A 23,104-nucleotide genomic window follows, 5' to 3' on the forward strand; every position below is an offset into this window, starting at 1 on the left:
CCAGGGTATGATCCTGGGGACCCGGAATCGAGTCCCACGTTGGACTCTCTGCATGGAGGCTGCTTCTCCCTCTGCCTGTGTCTCTGCCTTTCTCTGTGTGTGTCTCTCATGCATAAATAAATAAAATCTTTAATAAAGTAAAACTTTCATTCAACTTTACTTTGGGTTGAATACACAAGCAACGTGCTCTCAATGCATAGAAATCACAGCAGAGAGCAGCAAAGGACAATGGGGGGTCGTGGATTAAGGAGAATGTGATAATTCACATTGTGATTTTTTTTCTGCCAATGATGGAAGATAATTCACACTTCTAAAATCTCAAGACTTTCCTTTGTAAGGAGCTAAAAGGAAGCTCAGGACACCTTGCCTACACTTCCCCACTCCTGAACAAATTGATTAGTCTTTTCGTCAAAAATTCTAAGAGTTGTAGCAGCAAAAGATTTTAATAGCAATGAAAGTTTGTAAACCATATTTCAATTGTTTTCTTGAACTCAGAGTGCAAGACGCAGGGTTCTCCTAATTTTCATTGTTTTTCCTGTCACTAATCTTTCATTTTGTTTGGCAAGGGCAGATTTTGAATTAAGTCCATTCTGGTATACAGAAACATAACAAAATGAGACAGGTATTACAAAGAACACACCTGCGTGAATCATGATACTCAACTGGTCGGTCAGTCTGATAGGGTTAATTGCAGATTCAGGCAACCATGGCCCTGAATAACAAAAAGCTCCGTTTTCAGAGTTCCTGGTTGAATATTTAATCAGATCAGGAATTTGTCCATCCACATCTGGTTGTTCATCAAAGTGAAACCTACTGTTTGAGTGTTCAATTCTGGTGTGAAGTGTTTACCATGGGAGCGAAAGCTTGAGCTGATCTTTTTAAAAAAGATTTTATTTATTTCAGAGAGAGAGAGAGCAAGAGCAGGAGGAGAGCGGGAGAGACAGAGAAGCAGCCTCCTTGCTGAGCAGGGATCCAGATGCCATACAGCACTCTGGGATCATGACCTGGGCTGAAGGCAAATGCTTAACCAACTGAGCCACCCAGGCACCTGAAAGCCCCAGCTTAGAAGGTAACAGTCATCAGAACTATTGAGAACAAGAAAAGAACCATCTGGCACATTGACTAGATTTTCCTTCTGCCTCCCAGTATGTGACTGGTTCCCAGTATCATCTTTATTTCACAAGTTTTTTTCTGCAACACTGTAAAGCTTGTCACAACCATATGACCATATGACCATATTCCATTGAGTCATAAACTCTTACAACCCCAGGAGCAGAGTCAGGATCAAAATTCAAATGATAGCACATAATTTTAGACACAAGGATGTCTGTGCTGGTGAGTCCACTAAAGTTCCTTTGGATGTGATTATTCTGCATTGGAGGTAGTGATGAGCGTGGGGGGGGGGACATCATCATGACTTGCTCTTGGCCTCTGCAATGTGACACCCATGGTGTCAACAAACCATTAACAGACCGATCCACAAAGATCTCTGGGGCAATGACTGTAGGCCCTGGTCCACTTGACTTCCGTTTTCAGAGAAAGAGTACCCTCCCATCCACTTGAGAAGGAACCCTAGAAACTTCCATGGGAGAAGTGTCTGCAGGCACAGAACACCAGATGCAGTACTGAGTCCAGCAGACACGTGTTCATTGAGGTGATGATGCAAGTGTCCATTCTGAGATACTGAACTCTTTTATGAATTATTTTTTTTCCTGGCAAACAGTTGCAGGCTGAAGACTGTGAGGAATCTTTTCAAACGTCATTCCGTGCTGGATTCGGATTGGGAGAATGAACCAAAGCTGTGCCTCTTGCCTCCTCCATTTTGATCCACCTCTCCTTAGAGTTTGTGGGTCAAGAGGCCACAGGGTAGGACGTTAGTGGTGATGGCCAAGGTTAGTGGACTTTATTGGTCTTTGAGCTCTCAGATCTTTAAAGACTCTCCGGAAAAAAAAAAAAAAAAAAAAAAAAAGACTCTCCGGGCTGAGAGAGGAAAAGGTATCCTCAGCTGGCGGAGCTCCCAGAGGGTGTGTTCCCCTCGCCTTTCTGGTTTTGTTCTGTAGAAAGCCGCCTCTTTACCCGTTAAGCTGTGACTCTTTGATCTATTTCCCCCACACCGTTTTAATCTCCACTGTGGCCATCACAGCTGGCCAGATGTCCACCTTAGCAGCTACCAAATAAGGAGTGGTATTTTCCCAACACTGGCTAGGGATGGTTATTGTACCACCACGAAGTCAGTTTCCCGGTTACTTTTATTCAGGTTCAAAGATTTCTGGAAGGTTTCCGGGACTACTTCCCGGTTGCGACTCGTTCTCCGATCCCGGGGTCGGGGTTGGGGGGGCTCAGTCTCTCTCTGGAAGGTTATTCGCGAACATCTGGAGAGCCTGCGGGGCTCCATGCACCCGCGTGTGTGTCTCCAGCTTCATTTAACCCTTGGAGCCATTTCCGGCGGCGGCGCGGCGGGTGGTGGCGGCGGCGGCCCGGCCAGAGCCTGACTCTCGCTCGCTCGCCCAAAGCTGGCGCGAGTGCTGAGAGATGTGTGCGGGTTTAAGCCGCTAAACGTTGTGGTAATCTGCTGCACGTTAACAAAAACCGAATGCGCCATCGGTGATGTTAGCGGGCAGGCAAAGTTTGGGGCTGGGGTGGAAGAAGGGGCTGGTTTGTTTCGGATGATTCTGACTTTAGAATCGCTGCACATCACAGGGAGAGAGAAAAAAATAAATAACTAGAAATTGGTGTGCAAGAGAATACACCAAAGCATCCTCTCCGATGCCCTGGTCGGGCCTCCAGCCCCAAGTGACTAGTTCCCTCTCCAGATATTTATAGACCTTAATGCATTTTCTCACCTAAATAATACTCTTCTGTTTTATGCTCTGGTGGCTTTTTGTGTCTACCTGACTGGGCTTCGAATTCCTTGGGGGCAAACATCTCGGCTAGTTGGTTTTTGTGCCCCCCACTGTGCCTTGCACAAAGAGAGGGGCTAGTAAAAGTTACTTGCCAAAGAAGGTGTGTTTGTCCAATGAGTAAGTCCTACAAACTAAACCTTTCAGGTGCTATTCCTGGAAGGTACCTGGAGGGGGTTCTTGAGACTTCAGCTGGGGTTTTTCCCCGATTGAACCCCTGTGAGCCTCACCATCCAGTCTTTCACAGCAGCAAAATATACCATAATATCCTCTGACACTTCTCTCAGGATAAGGAAAATTAGACCACAAGTATGGATATGCTAAATAGGCTGCCTGACAGGGAACATGATCTGACACTGAACAACAGAGTTTTACTTAATTAGCTGGCACCCACTAATCAGGAAGGCCTCAACATCTGCCAGTGGAATCTGAGAAATCTGTTCTAAAAGTTGAAAAGCTGAATTTATTCGCCACAGATGGGGCACCTGCAAGGAGAAGGGAGTGAAAGGTGTTCCCAGTTAAATCAATTTGAGAGAAGAGGTTGGTACCCAATTTCTAGAGAGAGTTTGTGTAGGGAACTTTGTCTTTTTCCCTGCATGTGACTATTAATCATCGGATGTGATGGAAAAAATTTTCATGAATTTTCTCTGCATTCACAAATGTAATGAACAGCTTGTGAACTGTTTTGAAGAAACTGAAGTAGAACTCGAGGGCTTAGGTGGGTTTTTAGATTTTTTTATTTATTTATCATAGTCAAATGACTGGGTAGTAGAAACGTTTTGAAGAAATTCACTGATCTGTTTTCTTATATCAAGGATAACTTTTTTTTTTTTTCAATAAAACCGCTCTGAGAGATCCAACTTGTTCCCTCCATGGGCTTATAATAATTTCTTGCTGATGTGGCAAGTTACTTTAAATCCTTTCTGCAAGGAGATATATATTAATACCAGTGTTACAAAATATCTGAACAATGGACTTGAAACTGTGAGAATTGTAAGAGTTGATTTGTTCAGGGAAGTGGAGGCAATTCAGACTCAATCTGGATGTGTGGTTTTAGGTAGTTAGCAAGTGAATTCAACTGTCATTGTTGAACTGCCTTGAGCTAAATGGAATCATTGATGGTTAGTACATACAAAGCTATCTGGTGGCAGTGAAGTTAAGACTCAGGAGAGAGTCAAGGATTTTGACGAATACGAATCATCTTTAACATTTTTTATGGTTGCCTTTGGAATACAAACTCTCAGCATGTCCCTGAGTTATGAAGCATTTGCCCTAATGCTGTGGGAGGAACTACACTGAACACCCAGATGATTTTGAAATTTCGGGCTATATGGCTGTGATCTGAGATGTCTGGGTTCACTTGACCCTGTGAAAGTATCAGTGTTTTTCATCAAAAGTGCTTAAAACCAGTGGCTGGAATCAGAATTAAGACTCGTTCAAATTATAACCTTCTCTGCCATCGTTTTGAACAACAGCTCAGTCTTTGAAATATAAACCTTTAAATGCACTTGCTCAGATTGATCCCTCTACCCTGTAACTATCAATTTTTACCTGAATAAAGTTGATGAAATATTTTAGACGCCTCTGGCACTGATATGAAAAATGCACATTACCGGCTAGGCAACAGACTTAACAACTCCGACAAAAATATTCCCGTCGTATAGACGGGGTTATTTAACCCTCCGCTTCGCTATTGAAAAACTTGGCCGCTCCTGCCCCAGCCAGTGTCCTAAGCGCCAGTAGGGTTGACAGAGTTGCTCGCATGCGCTCTCGGCACAATCGTGTTTGTCGCAATGGGCCTTGGGCGGAAGGTTACACGAGAGCTAGCGACTTTGATTATAGTCATTTTGTCGGTAGCACTGGTTACCGCGCTACTTCCGCGCTGGTACTTGATTGTAACAGAAAGTAGTTCCGGCCCGTGTTGTTTCGGCCGAGGAGCCGTCGCCGCCATTTCAAGACCGTGAGAGGTAGATGGCCAACCAGAGTTCCTAAGGTTCGAAAGTTGGGAGTGCTGCCGCCGCTTAGGCCTGCCAAAACACTGGTACGGCTGCCGCCCTCTTCCTTCTACCTCCAGAAACATTCTTGCCAGTAGTGGCGGCAGCGGGTCAATTACCCTCCTCTCGTTCTCAAGAAGCTCCAGATGGCGTCTTCCGTGGGCAACGTGGCCGACAGCACAGGTACTGGTGTCCGTTCTACCTTGGCAGATGCCCTGTTGGGGTCTCGCGCCGTTCTCTCATCACTCCCTTCCTTCCCCCGGCCATCCTCATTACATCAGTGGCATTGCTGAGCTTTCCGTCGTCTACCGGCATCTGTTTTTGGGTTTTCCGCTGTCGTCCGCTCCTTGTACATTTCCTCATTCTTGCTTCCTTCCTGCTTCCCTTTTTTTCTTGTTTAATCCCATCAATTTTCTAGCTTCCTACTCTTTCGGGACGCTTCTATCACACGTGTGCTCTTAGAATGTCTCGTAATGGACTGCATTCGAATCTCTGCCCTTTCATTCTCCTTCGCAGCAGTTTTCTCTCCTCATTCAGGCCACCGTCCCCACCTCTCTGCCCTCCCGACCCCCGTCCAGCCCTTTCCCCTTAGCCGGATTTGGTTCTTTTCTGTCAGTCTAGGGCGGGGGTGCCATTCCGGTGTAATCATGTTCTCACTTTGCATCACTCGAGGACGAGCAAAAGCTCTTTGGTGTGCTGTAAGTAATCTCGAGAAGAGGGGATACTGAACAACACCCCGCTGAGCATCGCCTTTTTGGTGTTCCTTCTGTCGAGAGGCCCCGGTTTAGATTGGAAATTTCCAGGGGTTCCTTTTGCCATCGCCCTATTCTACCCGCTGCCCCCAGCCTGGATTTCCCATCCCGTCTTTCCTCCCCTCCCGCGGGGAACCACACCCTTTCCTTCGCGAGGTTGCCAGCCCTGCGGTCCACTTCCTACCCTTTGGGGAGAAACCACGCTGGAGCTTAGCTGGTGCCTGGGCATTGACCACCCTGCTTCGAATGCCTGCTTTGTGTTACTTTCTCCCTGTATTCCTCCGCCGCCACCTCTGGGTCTTCCATCCCCATTCTTTAGCTTAGTATCTCTTTATTCATAGGGTGTGTATTTTTTTAAGTTTTCATCCCTGCTTGAAGAGTTTGTAAAGCGACTGGAGTGTAGCTGCACAAGTGTAAGGCGGTTGCCCTTTTAGACAATTCAATCGGGAGCATTCTCTACTAAAAATAAGAGAACCAAATTATAGGAGTGTCTTTCAGCTGCCTTTCCATATTGAGGCTATTTGGGGCGGAAGGAGCGGGGGGAACTGGGCTGCGGTTCTTAGGTTTCTCACGAGGTTATTTAGTTGTTTCTCAGTTGAGACATATCAAGGGTTTTAGTATTTGTGGACATTGTGCAGTAAGTAGTAGGCGAATCTTCAGTTGCATCTTATGTGAGAGATTGTGGGTAGTGGGATTTATAATTTGTGTTTTCCTTTCTGCCAAGGATCCTTAAAGATTGAAGATTTTGTACTAGCTGGCCCTTTTCTGTGTGTATTTTGTTTGAGGACGTTGTCATTTCAGGTGTTAATATTAGCAAATAAGGGGCTTTGAAAAGTTGACAAAATTATGTGTTAAAACGAGGACCTAGGAAGTTCAAGAGATTTGTCTAAAATGTGATTAATTCACTAGTTTCTATTTGAAATACTTTACCCGGATTTGGATGGGAGTCTGCTCTTGTGTAGTGGTCAGCTTTACATTCTGTCAGGAAATTTACTTTGCTTTCCTGAGTATACAGATCACTTGCCAGCCCTAAGGGTTTAAGCCCTAAGGGTTTAAGGCTCAAATATGAGCTTGTCACTGTGACCTTGGTAGAATTTAAATAATTTGTACATGGTTTCCTATTCCAAACTTCTAATGAAAGTGCTATGGTCAAATTCCTAGTAATATATCACTGTTTAAGTGTTTACAGCGGAAACTTAGGCAGTCTGTTGTTTTACTCGCAGTCTCTGGGCTTTAGCTATACTCTTTCTCATTATGAATTTGAATTAAGTCACTTACACAGAGCAAAGTGTTTTTCATTTGTTGTTCATTCTGTCCCACTTTATCGAATGGTTTTATATTTTAGCATTTTCCCATTCTTAAAAACCATTGCAGTTGTAGGTAACTGGTTTATATAGGGTTGTTTGCAAGGTCTTAATCCTTTTAGTGTCAGAGCTTTTTGGAAAATGCTCATCTTAAACCAGCGTGGGTGGGATTTAGCTAATTTGGTCTCCACCGTGAATTTGGGATAATAGAGGAGCAGTATAATCTTGGGTCTTTATTTAAAACGTTTGATGATCCCTCTTAAGCATTTTGGTTCTTGAGAGACTAATTTATCTTATCAGCTGTTTTAAAAATAGCACCTTGACTTTTAGAGTCCCCCCCCCCCTTATGCTGGCTTCTAGTATATCCCTTAATTTAAAAAATTAAATTGAGAAATCTACAAATAATAGGTGTAATTTTAAGAGTTAAAAGGCATCTGGTGCTCTCTCAGGTTAACAGAGAGATTGTTACCAATATCCCACCCCCCCACAAATCCAACCTGAAACATGTGACAAGAGTATTATGTTTCCAGTAGGATATTCTGACATTAAGTCTTTGTGACCTTGCAAATCACGTTTTATATTTTGTTTCTGTGTGTTAACTAAGGTATAGGGAATAATGTTTAGTGATCTTCAGATACTCTTTCTGACTTATATATAATTTAAAAGTACAAAGTATTTTTGTTCATAAAATGTAATCTTATTCGGAAGTGTTTCTGTCTAGTCTGGGAAAGAAAAGTTAATGGTGTATTCTAAAAATGCCAATTCTGCACCTGATGTTAACTTGGAGGTATAAATAACGTGCAGAACACTCTAGTGCTTTACATAGTTTCAAGCGTTTTCATCTTTAAGTTTAATATACCATATTTTTACATTTTTTTGTTGGCATTTCTAACTTTTTGTTTTCCCCCCTCCTTCCCTCAAATGTTTTGATGATTCTCCAGAACCAACGAAACGTATGCTTTCCTTCCAAGGGTTAGCTGAGTTGGCACATCGAGAATATCAGGCAGGAGATTTTGAGGCAGCAGAGAGACACTGCATGCAGCTCTGGAGACAAGAGCCAGACAATACTGGTGTGCTTTTATTACTTTCATCTATACACTTCCAGTGTCGAAGGCTGGACAGGTAGGAGATGTGGGGGTACCTGCTGGTGATTGCTGCCTCTGGGTGCTGAGCTTAAAAAATGATACTTAAATATTTGAACTTGAAATTTTTTGGTACTGGGTTTCTAACTGAGCCACCAACGCACATCTGCTCTTTGCCCACTTGTGACATGCCCAGCTGCCAGTTTTTCTCCCCTTCTTTTGTGGTGATGGTTATATTATCAGTATGACAAGGGACCTTTTCTAGATTTTTCCACCTACATTTGCTTTCTTAACTCTGTTTAGGTAATAAATTATTCTTAGTATATATCTGAGCATCCAGTCTCACCTTTGTAAGATGTGTCAGCTTGAGAAATGGAAATGCTCAGAAATGATGGTATATATTGCTGTGGTAGGAGGTGCATATGTGGTTCAAATTGCAAATCCACACATCATTATGATATACGACTTTTAGCTAATCAGTTGAATTAATCAAAAGGGAAGAATATATGTTCTTATCCTTTTAATAAATTGCCATTCTGGCTTGTTTAAACATTTGAAGATGAGTGTCATTACATTTTATCAACAAATGTAAAAAGGATTATGCACATAGCATTTTCATTCTTGATCTTAGTGTTCATGCCTTACAATGTGGCAATTTGGTAAGAAAACTTTAATAAGATTTTATCTCCTAAGGAAAAAGAATTCCAATTTGAGATCTGGGATATCCCTACTTTTGAAAAACTTTGATTTCCAAAATTCTTCCTACTATACAGTAGGTAAAAGATAATGTATTGTTATACAGTTGGCAGTGATGGCGCAGGAGCTTCAGAAACTTAGTTGCTTATGGGCCATACCTTCTTTTTGTAACGTGCATACCCATGTGTCAACACTTCTCTTCGCTTTTTCCAGATCTGCTCACTTTAGCACTCTGGCAATTAAACAGAACCCCCTTCTGGCAGAAGCCTATTCGAATTTGGGGAATGTGTACAAGGAAAGAGGGCAGTTGCAGGAAGCAATTGAGCATTACCGGCATGCATTACGTCTCAAACCAGATTTCATCGATGGTTACATTAACCTGGCAGCCGCATTGGTAGCAGCAGGTGACATGGAAGGGGCAGTACAAGCTTACGTCTCTGCTCTTCAGTACAATCCTGTGAGTAAAATTTTAATGGTTATTATTACAAAAGCCGAGAAAGAAACAGCTTGCTAATTCAGACATTAAATAGGTTTTTGCATGGAGTAAAGTTAAGAATTTAGAAATGTTCGTTTATTTAACATGGTTGAAATTGCTTTGACTGAATCTGCGTTGTTTTAAAAAATTCGCTTTATCTAGCAAGTTACATGAGGGAGCATGGAATTTATCCTTACTGCAAGAAATTCTACATCTCTTAAAATGCCTGTATAAGTACAGAACATATGACATAGTTTCTTTGGGTGGTTTTGATTTAAATTTGGGTATATTCTGATAGGTATTTGTAACAGTTAATTGATTTTCAAGGAGTAGTGGATAAAGGGCCTTAATCTGTAATAGAAATAGTTAAGATGCCACTATATGGATCAGTGACATGAAAAGTAGGCTGCAAAATTTGTTCCTGAGTAGCTTATTCTTCTTTCTTTCAACATAATTAAAAGTGGTAGAATTGAGGCAATAGTATCCAAACCAGGTTTTGGATTCGTTCTTAAATTTTTTGGTCTAAATTGCAGATTTTTTTTTTTAAGATTTTATTTATTTATTTATTTATTCATGAGTGACAGAAGCTCCATGCAGGAAGCCCGATGTGTGACTTGATCCCGGGACCCCAGGATCATGCCCTGGGCTGACAGCAGACGCTCAATCGCTGAGCCATCCAGGGTCCCTAAATTGCAGATGTTTTCTGGCAAACAAGTGAGGCCCAGCTGGCAAACATTAAGTTCACACTGCGTTAGGGTCTTTGAAAGATAAAAAAAAAGTAAGACTGGCCCTTAGAACTTTTGATGTAGTTAGGGAAAGAAGATAGATATAAACTTAAGAGGTAATGATGGAGTGTAGGAATCCAGAAAAAATGAAGAATACATAACCAAGCTAAGTGGTCGGACGTTTAGTTTTGCAACAAGTCTGGAAGTGATTAATTAAAGTAATTAATTATGTTAGCTATCATTTATTGAAAATCTGCTATGTGCTCAGATACTGTGCCAGTTGTTTCAGATGTTGATCTTAATGCTTACAATGATCCTTTGAAGTAGATGGTATTATTGCCAGTTTTACCAATTAAAAAAAAATAGTCAAGGATCATGTAGCTTTCTTGGGATCACACAGCCAGTAATGGTGAAGTAAGATATTAAAACCTCATTATAAATATCATTTTTTTTTCTCTTGGTAGTTATTTTTAAAAATTCAATATCATTTTCTCTTGGTAGTCATTTTTAAAAATTCAAATATAGGGATCCCTGGGTGGCGCAGCGGTTTGGCGCCTGCCTTTGGCCCAGGGGGCGCGATCCTGGAGACCCGGGATCGAATCCCACCCACGTCGGGCTCCCGGTGCATGGAGCCTGCTTCTCCCTCTGCCTGTGTCTCTGCCTCTCTCTCTCTCTCTCTGTGTGACTATCATAAATAAGAAAATTAAAAAAAATAAAAATTCAAATATAATTAACATTCAAGTGTACAGCATAGTGACTCAGCAATTCTGCACATTACTCAGTGCTCATCACAGTAAGTGTATCTTAATCCCCTTCACCTATTTACCCCACTTGCTCCCCTCTGGCAGTCTCTGCTTTGTTCTCTGTTTAAGGGTCTGGGTTTTTGTTTGTCTTTTTTTCTTTGTTTCTTTTGATTGAGCTTGAAATATCTTGAAAGTAAACACAGAAGAGAAGAAATAAAATATTTTAAAAAGGGATGATGTGCCCAGAGGGCACCCATCCTGAAAGGCAGCCCTTGAGAAGAGTTTGAAAACCACTGACCACATCCTACTCTCCCTTAGTTCCTGTTTTACAGGTTCAGAAACTGCAGCTTAATTTAGTAATTTGTGCAAAAGATCTGAAATCACTTTTTAATTTTGACATCTTTTGATTATTTTTCCAGTTAATTTTAAGACTTTAACATTTATTATTATTTTGTTCATTGCTTTTTGTATGGATACAGTGAAAAGTCTCCCAGCTGCTCTTGAAACTGATTTTTTTCTGTATCCTTTCAGAAATACTCAGTGTATGTAATATATAAATTAGAGTGGCTTTTTCTAATTTTTATTGCAGTACTATCTAGCTAGTTACCCCAAAGAATTATGGGGGGGAACCATGTATGTGCTGCCACTGGGGCTTGGGGCCTGTTTTTGCGAAGGCTCAGAGTTCACTTGTCCACCTAGTTGTCACAGTACGTTCCTTCCCTTAATTAATCAGCGTTGGTTCCACCCTTCTCTTGTTGATTCAGGATGAACTCACTTTTGTCCTCTTACATAGCTGTGGCCCCACGTCTTGAACTCTGATCCCCTTGGCTCTGGTTTCCAATTGTTTATATGTGTGGCAGAGCAGTCACTGATGCTGACCTTATATGAAACTGTAAGAGTCTGATGAGAAGGGAAAACTAAAGTGGGAGACACAACCAAGTTTTTCAATATCTAACCTGTTAATAGAAAGCTTGTCATTGTGCCCTACCAAAGAAGTAAAACAGTGTTAAAATACATCATGGGAGGGACGCCTCAGTGGTTGAGTGTCTGCCTTCTGCTGGGGGGGTGATCCTGGGATCGGGGATCAAGTCCCCCATCAGGCTCCCCGTGTCTCTGCCTCTCTCTCTCCCCGTGTGTCTCTCATGAATAATAAATCAGTCTTTAAAAAAAATACATCATGGGACTACCCCTTGAACAGTTCTGCATTCCCATCTGGTTCTGTTTCTACTAGTTGAGGGTGCTCCTTTATTTCTGTGCCTTCACCAGTAAGAATGAAAAAAGGATTGTGCAAACTGCTTTGATTTCACCTAAATGACTATAGCAATCATATTTTATTTCAGGATATCTAGTCTTTTTTTTTTTTTAAAGGATTTTTTAATTTATTCATTTGGGGGAGGAGAGAGAGAGAGAGAGAGAGCAAGAGTAAGAGCCAGCCCCAGCCCCCTGCCGATCTTTTGCAAAAGCAGGGGTAGAGGCAGAGGAAGAAGCAGAAGCAGACTCCCTGCTGAGTTGGGAGCCAATGTGGGCTCAATCCCAGACCCTGGGATCATGACCTGAGCTGAAGGTAGACACTTAACCATCGGAGCCACCCAGGAGCCCTGCAGGATATCTAGTCTTTTTTAAAGATTTTATTTATTCATTTATGAGAGAGACACAGAGACAGAGGGAGAAAAAGGCTCTGTGCAGGGAGCCTGATGTGGGACTTGATTCTGGATCCCAGGATCACGCTGTGAGCCGAAGGCAGACGCTCAACTGCTGAGCCACCCAGGCGTCCTGGATATCTAGTCTCAACTAGATTTCAGCTTACTGTCAAATGCCTTTGTCAGTTTGGTACTGACAGCGTGTCTTGAGGCTATTCCTAAATTGTGCTCTTGTTGGCAAGGAATTGTCCTGAATCGTATAGATGCAGTTGGCATTCTATTGAAAATAGTTAAAATCAGGTTAGTTTGGTTTTGCAGCAGTGAAATGTTATGGTAATATTCTTGGTAATATGTTTTCAGCAGTGTTTATCTTTTCCAGTTAATGATAGAAATTATTCTGTGACTTGATTATAGAAATTTTGAGACTGAGATGCCTGGGTGGCTCAGCAGTTGAGCCTTCAGCCCAGGGCTTGATCCTGGAGTCCTGAGATTGAGCCCCACATCGGGCTCCTTGCATGGAGCCTGCTTCTCTCTCTGCCTGTGTCTTTGCCTCTCTCTCTGTGTGTCTCTTGTGAATAAATAAATAAAATCTTTAAAAAATTTTTTAAGACTTAGAGCTGTTTTTATGTTCTGAATTGTCTTATTGTCTTCTGTAATGTTGGAGGACTTTAATAATTTCACTGAAATTTTAGTCCATTGTATTGGAAGGTGTGATTGCAGCTGGCAGTCTTCTACATGATGGTTCACTACAATTGCCCATACCTGGCAGTCCCTTTTATGATTATGTACAAAATTGTTCTTTGTAAAATGGCTATAACTCTGAGTTGCTCTAAGGATCTCTGTTGGTTGTGGAAATGTTGCTTTGGCTTTGACTGTGGATGCATAATGTTGAGAGCTACTGGCATCCTGACTATCATGTTACTGTCACATTGTTATGGTTGTGCTAAACTGTGGAAAACCATATATTTCTATTTCTCTCTGCTTTTTATTGTTTGCTGTGCAAATGTCACATTTAAATATTTGAGTGCTTATTGTGTGTGTAGCGCTATATTGGGAATTGGGGTGATGTGCAGGGAGAAAAAGTTTGAGGATTATAATATGAGCTGGGACCTGACCCATAGAGAGAAAAAGGGCGTAAGCTCCTTGGGTGATTATTGTTAGAGAGTATTAATCAGAAGACTTTCTTGAGTGGGTGCTTATAACCTAAGCATTCTGTAGGGAGGTAAATAGCAAGTAGACTTCCTTGACTGAAGTGGTGAGTTAAGTAGTAACAAGAAGGGAGTGTAGTAGAGGAGAGTCAATTTGAAGATTTAGAAAGAATAGAGAGGCTGAGGAGGTTAAATTTAATTTGAGAGGCAATTGAGAACTACTGTAGGTTTTTATCAACCTGATTTTACTTTGTATGTGTATATATAGATGTGGGTAGGGATGGGGGCTCTAGGAAGAAAGGCAGGAAATAAATGCTGTTTTATTTTAGGAGGGGTGGTTATATATGAAATTCTTACTCATTCTGAAGCAGTCTTAGGTTTTGAACTTTTGGGAGAATAGTGGTATCCTTGAATTTCCTAGAAATCTGCTGTTCGCGCATAGACATTTGTATCCCCAAACGGGAGAATTGGGTTTCAGTATTATATTTAATATGAAGTGTTTTACCTTTCTCTAAAATTGCCTTGTTGATTATCTTACAGTAATCTTGAAGATAATCTATTTTTAACTGTGGGCATTGTGTTAACTGGATTTAGTATGGTGTAATGGATCAAAATGATATTATTAAATATAAATATAGATAGACACTGTCAGGACTTGGATGGCATCCACCCAAGAGTTGATAGAAATTAGAAGGTAAAAGTATCCAATAGTTGGCTAAGATATATAGTCCATTAGGGTCACTGTTGGAGAATTACTGCAAGATTTTGATTATTATGGCTCAGAAAAGGCATAGGAATTGGTAAAAGTCCAAAGATAAATAACTGCAATAATCAGGTATGGGTAGAAGGAGCTTGTATGAACAGATCGGATTGTTTGGTTATGTTTGGCCAAAACAGAATGGTAACCCTTAAAGTTTAGGAAGAAAAATTATACGAAGTACATAGCAAGATTATAGAATCATTACTTCTGAGTATAAATGGGTTAAAAATGCTTAGACTCATTAGAGGAAGATAAACCTGTAATAAGATTAATGAAAAAAAATAAGATTAATGATACCTATGATTCTTGTTTTGAGAATTAGTATTCGCCTTTTGTATTTGAGATCATGGGAGATAATCATTTTCTCCCAAAACACTATAGGCATTGCTGGATGGACAGGACAGATCAGGTAGATCATGGAACTGACCCAGTATGGGCAACCATAAAGGTGTTCTGTGGCAGTCTGTGTTTTTGCTGGGTGACTTTTTGGTTCACCTGATGGATGATGGTATACAATCACAAAAGCTGTTTATCAGTTAAATTAATCACCTGATTCTGGAAACCATAATACAGTTGTGCATAGAATTATATATATGATGATACTTTGGCACAATTGGGAAAATTTCCCTTACTGGGACTTAATTTAAGGCTCTTTTACCCTTGGAACAGTTTGGAATGGTAAGCTTACTCCCTACTGCCATTGTTTGTGCTTGTTGACTGATAGATTTGAATGACAAAGGCAAACAAGGACAAATAAAAATTTAAGCTCACTGTTCTGATGAGTCTTTCATACTGATGAACGGACTGGTGAGTCAGATGACTAGCAACACAATTATGCTGCTAATAAAAAGCAGAGTCAACTGCTTTTCATTATTCACCCACTCAATTCTAATGGCACTTAATACTAATGAGTAATCTAGTGGCAGGTGCCAGGATTGAAGCTTTGGTTGGATGGTAATCCTTCTGTCTAATACTGAAATGAAGTCAAGGTTTCTAAATATGCCTGACAGCCTAAGGGTAGATTTGCTGATAGCCAGTCACAGCTAAATACTTTTTTTCCACTATGGAAAATTTTTGGCTCTTGATACTGGAGTGATTCATCATAACCTTTGAACAAATATTTGATGCTTTTTTTTTTTTAAGGCGACATTTTAGAGAGAGGAGAAGGTATAGTAAGGTCTATAGTCTTTTATCTGAAACTGGTGGGATCAAATGCATTTCAAAATTGACAATTTTTAAGATGTTAGAAAGATGGTAATACCATGTATAAAACTCCCAGGTGGGTCTGGAACAGCACCTTCTAGTAAAACATTATTATATTTCTGCAGCAGAAAGTATGAGTATTTACACTAAGTAGGATCAATAAATTCTGTAAATAACTTCATGTCAGATCTGGTCAGGTTTAATCATCAGATAAGTTTATGGAATTTGGAATTGAGAATGTGGGACTGTGGTTCTGTAAATTGTCAAGCAGTATCTTTAGTTGGTAGAATAAAAGGACAGTGAGCTATATGCATAAAAGTAATTTCAAGGTATTTTTGATTGACAGTATAATGAATGAATATCTCTTGGTTTCTAGGATTTGTACTGTGTTCGCAGTGACCTGGGGAACCTGCTCAAAGCCCTGGGTCGCTTGGAAGAAGCCAAGGTAGGTGTTTGATAGAACACATTTAAACATCAGTGTTATGAAAACTTTTACTTTTTGCCAAGTCTTCAACTCTTCATTGAGCTATCTCCAAAAAAACCAGTCCTGTGAAACTGAGGAAACTGACGGCATGAATCACCTCAGACTAGAGCAGGGCCAGGCTTTGGCGTATCTGTTCTAAATCTGGGGGTAAAGCAAGAACCTGAACATTTTGGAGCCTTTCTGCTGAGCTAGATCATCCTTATAACAATGGCTCCATCATGATCTTATGTGGGAATAAGTAACATTCCTTCAAATCTGAGGCTTGCCTGCTGGTGACAAGCAGAGCGCCTGTGATTTGGCTCAAGACTCCTATATGATGCAGGTGCCATTGAAAATGCTGCTCTTCTAAGTCCTTTGTGGCTTGTAAGTGGAGAAGAATTTCATCCAAATGTTACCCTGTAATACTGGCATTTAAAATTCTTACTTAACCTTCCTCCCTTCATCTTCCTTACCCTTTTTACAGTGGAAGAAAGGCTGTTAAAATTATTGCAAATTAATAATTGGAACATCCTGCCCCTTCTTGTCCCCACTTCCTTCCCTAAGTTCCTTTTTCTTCTTTTCCAACCCTAGTTGTGTACCTTCTTTTCTTCCTTACTTTTATTCCTCCCTGCCCTACCTCCTTGAAAAAATAAAAAAAAAGGACAAAGCTGGTTTGTTTGGGAAATGGACTGATCGAAAGAAAACTTGCCAAAGTGGAAAGGTGGCTTTTAGCATTCTGTGTTTCCAAATAATGAATTTGAACACCAGGTTGGGTTATTAAAGCTTTTGGTATAATTGTAAATTAAATTTACAAATGAAATTGTCTTGTTACAAGCCACCTTACGCAACCGCGCTGCAGGGGTGAGGAGTGGGGAGAAACCAGAATGCTTCTGAAACTCCCACCTGTTGCTCTGAGCCCCACGCGCATGCTAATGCGTGGAGTGTATGCGCAGCGTAGCTGTCTGTTTGACTGCTTCATCCAGGGAGGGAGAAGGCTTTTCAGCACCATCTGATGTTAAAAGGCACTAGTTTTAAGTGCATAGCTCATAAATTCTGCTGACACTTTGGATTAATCTTTATGTAGGTTTCCAGCTAATGAATTGTAATGGATTTCAATCTTAGCTGATAAATACTCATTGGTAAATACTAATTGGTAATTTATAGAACAAATATTTGATAAGCTCCAATTAATTGTCACCCCACCAAGCGGACAGCTAACATGAATTGCACTTCACTGCAGCTTTAGAGATCGGTTTAGGCTGAGACATTGCGCCTGCCTTAGGTTGCTGACTTCTTTATTTCAGAGCTCTGGAGACACCTAGTTTGAAAAATGTTTATTCTGTTTTTGTGAGAACTTAGTGAACAAGAACATACTCTTGAGTGAAATGCAATGTATTTCTTTTGTAATCAGTGCATTTGAAAATTCAAGCCAGCATATTCCTAGTAGATGGAAACAAAATTAAGTTGTCTTTGTAGAAAACGAAGAGCCTTTCTTCCAGCAAAAAATCCCTGCTTATGCAATAGCCCTGATTAACCCTCTCCCTTCTGCATGTTTCCCATGTTACAGACTTGAGACTGTCCTCATTCCCATATGTAATAGACATCCAAAGAATTTCAATTGCTTTGTTGAACTTTTACTAATGATCTTGTTTTTATTTTCTCTCTTGTTTTTGGTTTTTCACCATTGATATTGTATTTAGAAGGTTTCAGGTGGGTGAAACCTCCTATTCCATGCGTAAGGTGCCTCGCTGAAGGGAGCTCGAGGCCTGGATCTAGGGCAGACACACACCTCCTCCTCTTCCAGCAAGGAACGCACCGAAAAGTCACATGATGAGAAATATGGTAACGGGTTTGTAACTGCCACAGCAAAACAATTTGCCTCCATGCCTGAATCTTCTGTCTTGTGGCTTCAGAAACAGCTTAAAATAATTATATTTACAAGCAAGTTATGTAAGAGAATGTTTTATACTATAGCCACAATTCTGTGAAAGATAAGTAAAAGTTAATTGATATTAAAAATTATTAGAGATAATTTACTAGTAAAAGCTTCTAACTCTTCTTGTTGTTCATTTTTTTCCTTTTTTCTTCTTTGTTTGGATTGCAGCATTCTGCTCTTCTGATGATGCGCTGTGACCCTGCAGTAGCGCAAAGGCTGCGCCGCGTTAATGCGCAATGCGTGCAAATGAGCCCCTGTGAACGGTTGACTAGATGAGTAATCTGATTGACTGGCTCCCTCAGTCCTATTGTGTAGCCTTTTTGGATAAAATTGGGTTTTAACATACCTCGAGTCCAACTAATCTCATTAAACAAATATTCTCTATGGGCCTGTCTAGTAGATTAATGGATCTGGTTGGCCGTTTGCTGCGTCTAGGGGTGTTCTATGTAGCGCAGCAGTTCGCAGCGATTGCGCAGCGCGATGCTGTTAGGTTGCGCAAGCGATGTTTGCGCTCGCATTACAGGGACCTCAACCTAGGTGCAATCCTGTCATAGGAGGTTTCAGCTTCAGTCCCCTTTGGGAATCAGGGACATTGTGAGGATGTAACTTTTATAGCCTGGCTTTCTCATACCTAACATAGCAGAACAACATTTTTCTCCTCAGTAGCATAGTTTTGATGTTAGTGAGGAACATTATCATTTAGAGCAGCATTTCCCAAAATGTGTTTCATAGTTTTCTAATAAAATGTCCAATGAGAAAAAGAGTTCCATGGTCAACTAAGTTGAAGGGAATCCTGTATAAACTATTAAAGGCTAAGGGAAGTTCTGTAGCAAAGAAACTTGCTTTCTGTTTTTCTAATTTATTTGATCATGAAATGCTTTTTTCCAGTGATATCTATTAACATTTTTAGAACATGCTTTGGGAAACTGGTGAGGGGTGGTGGTGGGGTGGGAAAACTTAACTTTGAGTGGCACCCTCTAGATATGACTTGAAAACCTAGCAAAAGGCCTTACGTGTTCAGATAAGAGAAGTCCAGCATAGAGTTTTAAGGCAACTGACTTCCCAGATAAGTCCCAGTATAAAGGGTTGGCTCTTGATTAGCAGAACTGAACATGGTGGTTTGCACTTGGGTTCTGGTGGCGCAGGCGCAGGAGCAGCCAGCTGTGGCAGCGCATTAGTTTTGGCGCAAGCGAGCCTATGCTGCAGGGTCACTTTTGGCTGGTCAGAGAAGGAATAATGATATCACCTTCTTCCCCTCCCCAATCTTTTTTTTTTTCCCTTTACAAATTTTCCCTTTTCCCTTTACCTCCTTCCCCTCCCATCTTCTTTCATTAACCCCTCCTAAAGGCATGTTATTTGAAAGCAATTGAGACGCAACCGAACTTTGCAGTAGCTTGGAGTAATCTTGGCTGTGTTTTCAATGCACAAGGAGAGATTTGGCTTGCAATTCATCATTTTGAAAAGGTTAGTAATGAAATTAATAATTGGTTACTTGTGAAGTGCTTAAGTGTGCAGGGTGTTTTTACTTAGAACCAAGTAATAGGCCTTTACTTAATCACTTAATCTCTTTGTTTCTCGGACAGTATTACAGCATTTGCCAAATGGGATATGATATGGCAGTTTTTAGTTTTGTTTGTAAAGATTTTATTTTTTTAAGTAATCTCTACACCTGATGTGGGACTAGAACTCATGACCCCAAGATCGAGATTTGCATGCTTTACCAACTGAGCCAGCCAGGTGCCCCCCTGCTTCCCCGGCAGTTTCCCATTTTGCATTGAAAATGTACTTAAGTAATTGAAAATCCTTTTTTTGAATGGGCAACTTTAAAGGAAAGAAGCCGGGTTTCTTGGTCAAAAGGCTGGTTTTAGATTGGGGTAGGAAATGTACACAGTCTGGAGTGCCCTGTCATACCCGAAAGCAAGGAAGCTTTGATACATTACTTCGATTATGTCGAAAGGACTGAAGAGGCAACTGAAAGAGGCTTACCTGGCTAAAGAGCTAAAGATGGGACTTGAACATTAGAAGGAATAGTAGTAACTGAGATATGTTGAAACTTGTCAAATGTGTTTATTTATTTTTTTTTAAATTTTTATTTATTTATGATAGTCACAGAGAGAGAGAGAGAGAGAGAGAGAGAGAGAGGCAGAGACACAGGCAGAGACACAGGCAGAGGGAGAAGCAGGCCCCATGCACCGGGAGCCCGATGTGGGATTCGATCCTGGGTCTCCAGGATCGCGCCCTGGGCCAAAGGCAGGCGCCAAACCGCTGCGCCACCCAGGGATCCCTGTCAAATGTGTTTAAATCCATGAGTCTATAAATACATTAAGAAGAAAGTAAAAAAAAAAAAAAAAAAGAAAAGTCATTGGTCAACTTTGGAAGATAAGGAGCAATTCATTTTGAAAACTGGTTAAAGTGGGAAGAATAAAGCATTTGTCTTCCTTCTCTTGTATGAACTGGACCTCAGGGTAACCCGGTAGTTGATAGGGGGAAGTTTCTATTTATAGCAATGTTCCAGCTAGTGAATGAAAAAGGAATACTAGAATCAGAGTATCACCATTAATAGATTTAGGCATTTATCAGTGGCAGAAGAGACACAGCCAGACACTATGTACTTTGTGATAGAAGTAAGTTAAGAGGAAGTATTCTTTATGCTGCTTTAATATATTCACAATTACTCATAACCCTTGCCTTTTCAATATTTCAGTTAAAGTTTGCATTTATTACACTGTAGGAGTATCTACCTCTTGCTCAGTGGTTCTCTACCTTGATTGCACATGAGGAGCTCATAAAAGATAGGAATTTCCTGGTCCCATCTTCAGAGGGTCTAATTTAACTGGTACGTGAGAGAGCCCAGGCACCCTTTAGGAGGTGAATTCTTAATGTTATGGCAAGGGTTGAGAATCACTGCTCTGTGTATATCTGGCCATGTTTTAAGACTACTTCAGATTTATTTGGATGAAATCATTTAATGGTTAGTATCTCCTTAATGTGTCTTACTGCATGTGCAGCTCTAATTACGTATCTTACTAAGGTCTTACTGAATATGTAGTTGCTTTTTTTTAAGATTTTATTTATTTATTCATGAGAGACACAGAGAAAGACAGAGACACAGGCAGAGGAAGAAGCAGGCTCCATGCAGGGATCAGATCCCTGATGTGGGATCTGATCCTGGGACTCTAGGATCATGCCCTGGGCGGAAGGGAGGCGCTCAACCACTGAGCCACCCAGGCGTCCCTGAATACTTAGTTTTTTATTAATGCGATATATTTCCTTTTTCAGTTTGAGCCTGCTGCATCTTCCTACCATTATGTTTTAAAAGAGGCTTTTTTTTTAAGATTCTATTTTTTATTTAATTTTTTGAAGGGAGGGACAGAGAGAGAGGGAAAGAATCTTAAGTAGGCTTCGAGCCCAGTGCAGAGCCCAATGTGGGACTTGAACTAACAACCCTGAGATCATGACTTGAGCCAAAATCAAAAGTTGGACACTTAATGACTAAGTCATCCAGATGTCCCTGTAATGTTTTATTTTTAAGTAATCTCTACATCTGACATGAGGCTCAAACCTACAGTACTGAGATAAAGTGTCTCATGTTCCACAGACTGAGCCAGCCAGGCACTCCTGGAAGAATTAGGCTTATTAATCTTGAATAAAATAGGGCCAACCATTAGAAGTATTTAGCTCAGTAAAATTGGAACAGACCTAGTTTAAATTTTTTTTCCCCTCAGGACATGTTTTGCTCTCACATTATACAAGTTATTTTGATAACATTGAGATTTGTGAATAATGAGTGGGTACTGAAATAACTGGTTTTTAAAAAAAGTTTATTTATTTTAGTGATCTCTATGCCCAATCAGTGTGGGGCCCAAACCCACAACCCCGAGATTAAGTGTTGCACGCTCTTCCAACGGAGACAGCCAACCCCCTGACTGGGTTTTTTTTTTAATGAAAGAAATAAGATTTAATTATGCTAGAACATGAAATGGAGACCTAAAATTATCTCAGAAGAAAAAAATTGTAATTAAAAAGTTAACCTGAAATCCTAACTTAGTCCTAAGTAGCTGTCTTGTAATTTTTAGGCTGTTACCCTTGACCCCAATTTTCTGGATGCTTATATCAACTTAGGAAATGTCTTGAAAGAGGCACGGATATTTGACAGGTGAGAGAATGCTCTATTTGATACATTTTCTTGAGTGTGTGTTATATTGACACTTGAGACTTTGGACTAAAATTATGACAGTGATCCACTGAAATACATTTTCCATTTCTAGTTATGTTGCTTTTCCCTCATCATGTCTGCTGTGTTATTAACCTTTTATTTAGAGCATTGTTGCCTGACTTTTCATTGTTGGCTTTCCTCAAAGCCATTATCCTTCTCACCGGGAATTTTTTAAAAATATTTTATTTATTTATTCATGAGAGAGAGGGAGAGACACAGGCAGAGGGAGAAGCAGGCTCCGTGCAGGGAGCCCAGTGTGGGACTCGATCCCAGGACTCCAGGATCACTCCTTGGGCCTAAGGCAGGTGCCAAACCGCTGAGCTACCCAGGGATCCCCTCACTGGGAATTTAATTGAAATTTCTTTTATTGTAAAGCTGTTGAAATGGTTACCTTTTAGACTAAATTATTCCTTTGATCTGATTCAGAAAGCTAAGTAAATCCTCACTTTTGACTTTTTTTTTTTGTTAGAGAAGAGCTGATTTCTTATGTGGAAATAGGAAATTTTTCAGTGTAGAAATACATATTTTATTAAGGTGAAATTTTGATACGAGGTTAAGTATAGTGTAGCTTGGATTAATTACAATTAATTGATATACTTTGGTATAGTATAGCATGAATTAATTGTACCAGAGCATCCATTAAAAGTTAGTTGCATTGTGTGTGTGTGTGTGTGTTTTTTTTTTTTTTATTTACAGAGCTGTGGCAGCTTACCTTCGTGCCCTAAGCTTGAGTCCAAATCACGCGGTGGTGCACGGCAACCTGGCTTGTGTATACTATGAGCAAGGCCTGATAGATCTGGCAATAGACACCTACAGGCGAGCTATTGAACTGCAACCACATTTTCCTGATGCTTACTGCAACCTAGCCAATGCTCTCAAAGAGAAGGGCAGTGTAAGGACATTTATTCAGTCTACTTTTTTGTTACCTGGTAGGATTAAAAAGCCATTGTTGTACCTATTGTGATTAAGTATTGAAGTGGCATATTGTTTTACTTTTGAGTTTTGGTTGAGAGGAGAATGGCAAAAATATCTATTTTCTAGAATATTACCAGCCATCAGGCTTAACT

The 23,104-nt window shown here is 40.6% G+C and overlaps 1 protein-coding gene and 1 pseudogene across 2 annotated transcripts in view; one reads left to right on the forward strand and one right to left on the reverse strand.

Annotated features, from left to right (window-relative positions):
• Positions 1-523: 523 nt before the first annotated feature.
• On the reverse strand, positions 524-2,395 carry LOC121482540 (annotated as a pseudogene).
• Positions 2,396-4,821: 2,426 nt separating this feature from the next.
• Positions 4,822-23,104, forward strand: part of OGT (O-linked N-acetylglucosamine (GlcNAc) transferase) — a 36,879-nt gene continuing 18,596 nt past the window's right edge. Inside the window, exons 1-7 of one of the 2 annotated variants that reach the window (XM_041740655.1) lie at positions 4,822-5,077; positions 7,922-8,072; positions 8,942-9,185; positions 15,799-15,867; positions 19,169-19,285; positions 21,898-21,977; positions 22,734-22,929. In XM_041740655.1, the coding sequence (XP_041596589.1) occupies positions 5,041-5,077; positions 7,922-8,072; positions 8,942-9,185; positions 15,799-15,867; positions 19,169-19,285; positions 21,898-21,977; positions 22,734-22,929 (894 nt within the window). In that variant the 5' untranslated portion in view covers positions 4,822-5,040. Of the gene's footprint in view, positions 5,078-7,891; positions 8,073-8,941; positions 9,186-15,798; positions 15,868-19,168; positions 19,286-21,897; positions 21,978-22,733; positions 22,930-23,104 lie in introns of both variants that reach the window. The other variant, XM_041740654.1, reaches the window with a different exon arrangement.

The sequence above is a fragment of the Vulpes lagopus genome, chromosome X (genome assembly GCF_018345385.1).
Source record: "Vulpes lagopus strain Blue_001 chromosome X, ASM1834538v1, whole genome shotgun sequence".
NCBI lineage: Eukaryota > Metazoa > Chordata > Mammalia > Carnivora > Canidae > Vulpes > Vulpes lagopus.